Raw genomic sequence first — 8,360 nt, forward strand, 5'->3', positions numbered from 1 at the left:
CGCACATTTTGTCGTTTTTGACAAGATAAACTCAAGCTGAAGTGTTCTTCTGTGACACATCAGTGTAGAAGTTGGCACAGGAACAGCTAAGTAAAAAGTCCCTGCAATCTGCACATTTCTTTATATGTAAATTCTGACTTCGGAATTTTCCTTTGTGTGAGACCATGTGTGCAAGATTTGTGCGCCGATTTGAACTTCTAGCTTTAAATTTTTGCTTTTCACGTCACTTCTGCATAATCTTTCATTTATGTATCAATACCTGTTTATGTTATAGTATATTGTGAAATTTCAAACATTCGCAAGTGCCATGATTAATTCGTACTGTTGTTAATTGTAGGCATAAACTTGTTTGTGCTTATTTACAATTTTTGAGAACAGTAGGCCTGTCCTCATTCAATAAAATTGTTTTCTAATTTAATGGTGTGATTACATGAAAAATTTTTGAGAATTTTTGGATGCTTACAAAACTATATTTTTGTAACTTACTCGTAGGAGTGTTTTAGAAAACTTATTTCATAGCAAATCACTGTTTGTAATTTACAGTTACTGCCAAAGAATAGATCACTCTGAATTTCTTTGTATATCAATGCAAGTAGCTGTGCATTTTTGAGATAACATATTGTGTTACATCTAGTTTTCATATTGTGAGAAGTATATATTATCTACATATATCATCAATTAACACTATTTTCAACATCATTAGTGACTTCAAAAAATTTTAGACAGCCTGCCCTCCCCCCCACACCAGGTTTTGTGTTGCCTTAATAGAAGTCTAATTTTTTGTACTAGCTTCAATTCTTATAGCGAATTAGTAATTTTGTAGCTCAATAGATTGAGTTGGTAACAGGCTTAATTTAAAGTCATTGGTTCACTGTGCTATAATACATTGCACCAGCTAAAATGTAACCCAACTGAGAATGCTGTTCTCGAAAATAGGGTGAAGTGGTTCACATTCATAATCAAATGCAGATCTCCGTGAATACTGTCAAACGATTGGCAGCTGTTGCTAGTTGGTGTATTGGAGGAGCTCCCGAGAGTTGTGTACCTGTGATAATGGTACCAAAGGTACCTCAAGTACTCTCTCCTCATGTGGATCGTGACTCCTCTGCAGAAAGTATAGAGTCTGTCATTAACCATCCACTTGACTGTGAGTGGTGTTTCAATGGTAGGTCCAAGAGTCCTGTACAGAGTGGATAGGGATGAGGAAGGACTCAGGGTGTTATACCGATCCCCCTAACCGACAAGTTTTGCGGTGCTATGTACATCACCTGATTTGGGGAAACATGTTTTGTTTGGTGACAGGAGAAGACAAACACAAAAGGGTAGGATCTATTACCCTACTGGCAATTAAAATTGCTACACCAAGAGGAAATGGAGATGATAAATGGGTATTCATTGGACAAATATATTATACTAGTACTGACATGTGATTACATTTTCACACAATTTGGGTGCATAGATCCTGAGAAACCAGTACTCAGAACAACCACCTCTGGCCGTAATAATGGCCTTGAAACGCCTGGGCATTGAGTCAAACAGAGCTTGGATGGTGTGTACAGGTACAGCTGCCCATGCAGCTTCAACACGATACCACAGTTCGTCAAGAGTAGTGACTGGCATATTGTGACGAGCCAGTTGCTCGGCCACCATTGACCAGACGTTTTCAGTTGGTGAGAGATCTGGAGGATGTGCTGGCCAGGGCAACAGTCGAACATTTTCTGTATCCAGAAAGGCCTGTACAGGACCTGTAACATGGCGTCGTGTGTTATCCTTCTGAAATGTAGGGTTTTGCAGAGATCGAATGAAGGGTAGAGCCACAGGTCATAACACATCTGAAATGTAACGTCCACTGTTCAAAGTGCTGTCAATGCGAACAAGAGGTGACCGAGACGTGTAACCAATGGCTCCCATGGTGGGTGATACGCCAGTATGGCGATGACAAATACACGCTTCCAATGTGCGTTCACCGTGATGTCACCAAACACGGATGCGACCATCATGATGCTGTAAACAGAACCTGAATTCATCCGAGAAAATGACGTTTCGCCATTCATGCACCCAGGTTCGTCGTTGAGTATACCATCGCAGGTGCTCCTGTCTCTGATGCGAGCTGATAGTCCATGCTGCTACAAATTTTGTCAAACTGTTCGTGCAGATGGTTGTTGTCTTGCAAACATCCCCATCTGTTGACTCTGGGATCGAGACGTGACTGCATGATCCGTTACAGCCATGCGGATAAGATGCCTGTCATCTCGACTGCTAGTGATATGAAGCCGTTGGGATCCAGCAGCATTCTGTATTACACTCCTGAACCCACCAATTCCATATTCTGCTAACAGTCATTGGATCTCGACCAACGCGAGCAGCAATGTCGGGATACGATAAACCACAATCATAATGGGCTACAATCCGACCTTTATAAACGTCGGAAACGTGATGGTACGCATTTCTCCTCTTTACATGAGGCATCACAACGACGTTTCACGAAGCAACGCCGGTCAACTGCTGTTTGTGTTTGAGAAATTGGTTGGAAACTTTCCTCAAGTCAGCACGTAGTAGGTGTTGCCACCGGCGCCAACCTTGTGTGAATGCTCTGAAAAGCTAATCATTTGCATATCACAGGATCTTATATTTCACGTCTGTAGCATGTCATCTTTGTGGTGTAGCAATTTTAATGGCCAGTAGTGTAATTGTCAGCAGTTCAAAAGAATGGAGAATGATAGTACTCCTTAGAGAAATGGCAGCAAGAGACAGGAAAGGATACCAGGTGCACTGAGTGTATATGCCTGGGGGCCTCATTCAACATGTTGATGAGGCAGCTATTTAGGGAATAGGGTGCAAGTAACACAATTTGTGGTGCACATTGGAACAAATGGTACCAGTTATCTGGGCTCCGAGGTCATACTTGGATCATTCCGCCGAGTGGTTCTAGGCGCTACAGTCTGGAACCGAGCAACCGCTACAGTCGCAGGTTCGAATCTTGCCTCGGGCATGGATGTGTGTGGTGTCTTTAGGCTAGTTAGGTTTAAGTAGTTCTAAGTTCTAGGGGACTGATGACCTCAGAAGTTAAGTCCCATAGTGCTCAAAGCCATTTTTTTTATCATTCCAGCAACTGGTGCAGAAGGTTGAGAAGACCAGCCTTGCGCGTGGAGTTTCAGTGGAGCTCAGAATTTGTGGCATTGTCACCAGAACTTGGTTTTGAGTCAGATAGAGGGAATGAACCGGAGACTTCAAGGGTTCCATGACAAGCTAGGTTGCGACTTCCTGTACTTACGCCACAGGGTTGAGAACTATAGTGTCCCTCTAAATGGGTTAGGTATGCACCACACATCAAAGGTTGCTACCCATATATCTAAATGTGTATGGGGTGCACACAAGGAGTTTTTAGATGATTAGACAACTCACCATCCATTCCTGGCAATGATAGCTACAGGAAACAGAAGTATCAGTGTAAGATCAAAAGAAAGGCCTCCCACAGCTGAGAGTATTAAAATCCTAGTGGTTAAGTGCTGAAGCATTCACAACAAAGTACCAGACTTCGACGTGCTCCTGAAAAGCAGTGAAGCTCATATAATGCTAGGTACGGAAAGCTAGTTCAAACCTGAAATTGATAGCAGTGATATTTTTATGGAAAATTGAAGTGTATATCAAAATAATGGGAAATGGAGGTGGTCTGTTTCTTACAATATTGTTGTGGCAACAATGATTACCAAATTACAAAGGACAACGAAAGCAAGCGGATATATATATATATATATATGTGCTCAGTAAACTAGATAAACAATCAGTAGTTTCATGACTCGCTGAGTAACTTGAAAATTGCAGCACCGGGCAGGACCATGTAGAGGAACTATGGCTAATGGTAAAAAAAAAAATAGTTGACCACGTGCTGGATAGATATGTAGTCCGTAGGACAGTTTATAATGAGAGAGGTCCACCATGGTATACTGTCACTGTAAAGAAACACATAAAGAAAGAGGGACTACTGCATAATAGGTATAAAACAAAGTATAAAATCATAGATAGATGCTGAATGAAATATATTTGCCAGTCAAGCTAGCTATGTGTGATGCCTTCAGTGACTACCATGGTGGAATATTATTAAATGATCTTTCACAAAACTCAAAGAAATTTTGGTCATATGTAAAGGCTGCTAGTGGCACCAAGTTAGTGTCCAATCCCAGCGAATTAGACAGGAACTGGAGTTGAGGATAGCTAAGCACAAGCTGAAATGCGTAAATCTATTTTCAGATGTTCCTTAAAAAATAGGATAGTTGCTACTCACCATATTGTGGAGATGCTGAGTCGCAATTAGATACAACAAAAACACTGTCAGAAAGACCTTGGTCAAAACTAAGCAACACACACACACACACACACACACACACACACACACACACACACACACACACACACACACAAATTTTGCGTGCGAGCTTTTGTGTGTGTGTGTGTGTGTGTGTGTGTGTGTGTGTGTGTGTGTGTGGTTTTGACCAAGGCTTTTTTGGCGAAAAGCTCAGTTTCTGACATTCTTTTTTTTGTGCCTATCTGCGACTCAGCATCTCCACTATATGGTGAGTAGCAACTACCGTTTTCATAATATTGTTACATTCCATTCTCGATTTTCCATTATCTGATTGTTCCTTTACAAAGGAAGACACAGGACAATTGCCCCAATTTAATCCACATAATGACCGAGCGAGGTGGCGCAGTGGTTACACACTGGACTCGCATTCGGAAGGACGACGGTTCAATCCCGCGTCCGGCCATCCTGATTTAGGTTTTCCGTGATTTCCCTAAATCAATCCAGGCAAATGCCGGGATGGTTCCTCTGAAAGGGCACGGCCGACTTCCTTCCCCATCCTTCCCTAATCCGATGAGACCGATGACCACGCTGTCTGGTCTCCTTCCCCAAACCAACCAACCAACCTAATCCACATAATGACATAACTATTAGTGTCAGTGGTTTTGAGAAATAGCTCAAATCATTAAATTTGAACAAAGTTCCAGGTTCCAATGGAACCCCTATCATATTATGTATAGAATTTGTCTCTTGAGTTAGCCCCTCTTCCATTTGTAATGTATTGCACATCCCTCAAACGAATATCCATGCCCAGGAAGAAAGGACAAATTACACCTGACTACAGGGTAAGAGAAGTGATCCATGAAAGTACCGACCCGTTTGCTTGACATTGGTTTGTTGTAATATCTTGGAACATATTCTGAGCTCGAACGTAATGAAGTATCTAGAGAAGAATGATCTCTTCCCTGCCATCAAACATTTATTCTGAAAACATTGTTCATGTGCAATCCAACTAATACTTCATTTACAGCCGGCCGGAGTGGCCGTGCGGTTCTAGGCGCTACAGTCTGGAGCCGAGTGATCGCTACGGTCGCAGGTTCGAATCCTGCCTCGTGCATGGATGTGTGCGATGTCCTTAGGTTAGTTAGGTTTAATTAGTTCTAAGTTCTAGGCGACTGATGACCACAGCAGTTAAGTCGCATAGTGCTCAGAGCCATTTGAACCTTCATTTACATGACATACTGAAAGCTTTGGATCAAGGCAGTCAGGTAGATGCAATATTTCTTGATTTCTGAAAAGTGTTTGACTCAGAACTATACCTATGCTTATTGTTAAAGGATTGGTCGTGTGGAGTACCATGTGCAATTCATGACTGGATTGAGGACACTTTCTAATAGGGAGAATCCAGCATGTTATCTCGGATGGAGAGTCATCATCAGATGTAGAAGTTACTTCGGGTGTTCCCCAGGGAAGTGTGTTGGGACCCTTGCTGTTCATCTTGTGTAATAATGACCTTGAGGACAATATTAATAGAACCTCAGACATTTCACAGATGTAGTTATGTGTAATGAAGTACTGTCTGAAAGAAGTTGTATGAATATTTAGTCAGATCTTTATAACATTTTCAAAGTTTTGCAAGATGTGCAACTTGCTTTAGATGTTCAGAAATGTACAATTTTACGCTTCATAAAATGAAAAAATGCAGTATCCTATGACTACAATATCAGTGACTCATAATGGAAATGTCAACTCGTACAAAGATCGGGGATAACACTTTTTAGGAAAATGAAATGAAACGATCACATTGGCTCAGTTGTGGGTAAAGCAGATGGTAGACTTCACTTTATTGGTAGAATGCTGGGGAAGTGTAATCAATCTACAAACTGTATTCATTACAAAACGCTCATATGAACCATTCTAGATTATTGCTCAACCGTTCCAAATGGGACTAACGGGGGATATTGAACATACACAGATAAGGGCAGCATGAATGGTCACAGATTTGTGTGACACGTAAAAAGACTGTCAGAGAGGTGCTGGAGAAACTGAAGTGGCAGACTGTGGAAAACAGATGTAAACCATCCTGAGAAAGTCTACTAACAAAGTTCCACAAATCGGCTTTAAATGATGATTCTGTGAAAATTCTGCAACCACCTACGTAGCGCTCACTTTGGAATCATGAGGACCAAATTTAAATAATTACAGCACGCACATAGGTGTTCAGTCAGTCATTCTTCCCATGTTCCATATTTGAATGGAGTGGGAAGTAACCTTAATAACTGGTTCACTGGTACATACCATCTGCCATGCACTTCACAGTGGTTTGCAGAGTATAGCTGTAGATGAAGAAGGAGAAAATGAGAGCAGAGTTACCTCACGATCAGTCGTGACACCAGTCATGGCATTGCAGAACATGACCATGCACACAAGATGTAAATATGGCCCAAGATCAAAACAGTGCTGGAGGCCCATTTGCATACACACAGAGCGTACACGTGAATGGAAAGAGCATGAGCAATGTATTGGGCTAGTAGTAATGCTGGGCACTTGGCCGTGTACCTCAGAATTACGAATTTTCCAAGATAGTGTGTGTCGTGCTCTAGTTTAACTTTTTTGGGGTCAAAATATAAGGATAAATTGTTCTGTAAAAACATCACATATAAGGATAAAGTTTACCTGCTGTAACAAAATTTAATATCATTATATTCACGGTGGGTGTTCCCAAAAAGATACTGCTTCTTGCATGTATGAACCGGAATGCTGTGAATGTTAGGCACCTTGCAGTGGCCAGAGAGGAAGGGCTTTTAAACTACATTTCAGGAACATTTACTCACAAGGAAGGGGGAAGTTAAATATAATTCCACCTTCACAAAACTTCTCAAATCCAATGTCCACCTTCCATCAACACTTGGGGAACCTAAGGGCTTTACACCACATATCTGAAGGGGAAGAGACTTGACCTTTTTGAAAAGATTAAAATAGTTAAATATTCATACATTAAGAAGGATATGTTGTTTAATGATCACTTGAACCAGAAAATATCAAGTCTTTACAAATCCATGTTTCCCATTTTTAAAGAAGACTTTTGAGTGTCTCTTGTTCTTTACAACCAATTCCATTGTTAAGTAAATGCATTTCATTGTATTTATTTATATTTTCATTGTTTCATTTTATTTTTGTTGTTTCATTTTAGCTTTATATTTATTGTCAGTCCTTTCATTTATTATTTCTTCCATGGATTTCATTTTTATTGTACTGCACTTGCGTCTGTGAGCCTTTCTGTTTATACCCCAATCTTATACATAGTGAACTACATATACTTGCATTTTAATTCTGATATGGTTTTACATTTGTTTTTTATTCTGTTCATTATTATTTTATTATTTTTTTTGCTGTTGTTGCACTGCACCCTCACTTAGAGTGGCGCATAGCGCTTGTCATTACCCCTAGCCCAACACTTTGCTTGTGCTCTTTTGATGCTCTGTGTGTACATGGCTCCAGTGGCAGTTTTGGTCTGGGATCATATTTGCAGCTTGTGCATGTGGTCTTATTCTGCACTACTATGATATGATAACTTTGCTGTTGTACTAGTCCAGAATAGGACCACCTTAGGTTAATTGTAATTTCGTCCTCTGTTTATATTTCCAGATAACCTGATGATTCCACTCACGGGAGAAACATGTTGTTCTTGAGTTAATGAAGAACACTGTGCAATCTGACTGTTATTAATATTAACCTTTTTCTGGTTGTGGCTTCTGATTCATTTGAAATATAGAAGTTAGTTGCACATTTCTAATGTTCTTTTTTAATGCAAGAATGAGTTAGTACCGGATAAGGAATTGAAAATAAAATGAGATTCCATTTGTAAGTTTCGTAGGTATTAGTTGTCCTCCAGAAGCATGGTTATTTTCATAAGATTATCATTTTGATGACTTTAGATGCGACAGATAAAAAATACTCCATTATGTGTGATCTATTAACTTTTCTCCCTTGTGTTGGTAACTGTTCTAAGACGAGTATTATTTAGGAGGAAAGATTATAATAAATCACCTAAACT

At 40.2% G+C, this 8,360-nt stretch overlaps 1 protein-coding gene across 1 annotated transcript in view; it reads left to right on the top strand.

The window, feature by feature from the left end:
• The window catches only part of LOC126481515 (52 kDa repressor of the inhibitor of the protein kinase-like), a 152,290-nt gene extending 144,315 nt beyond the window's left edge, over positions 1-7,975 (top strand). The window contains exon 8 of the mRNA XM_050105313.1: positions 7,952-7,975. Within this exon, the coding sequence (XP_049961270.1) occupies positions 7,952-7,960 (9 nt within the window). The 3' untranslated portion in view covers positions 7,961-7,975. The remainder of the gene's footprint in view (positions 1-7,951) is intronic.
• Positions 7,976-8,360: the final 385 nt, after the last annotated feature.

This window comes from Schistocerca serialis, chromosome 5, assembly GCF_023864345.2.
Source record: "Schistocerca serialis cubense isolate TAMUIC-IGC-003099 chromosome 5, iqSchSeri2.2, whole genome shotgun sequence".
Lineage (NCBI taxonomy): Eukaryota > Metazoa > Arthropoda > Insecta > Orthoptera > Acrididae > Schistocerca > Schistocerca serialis.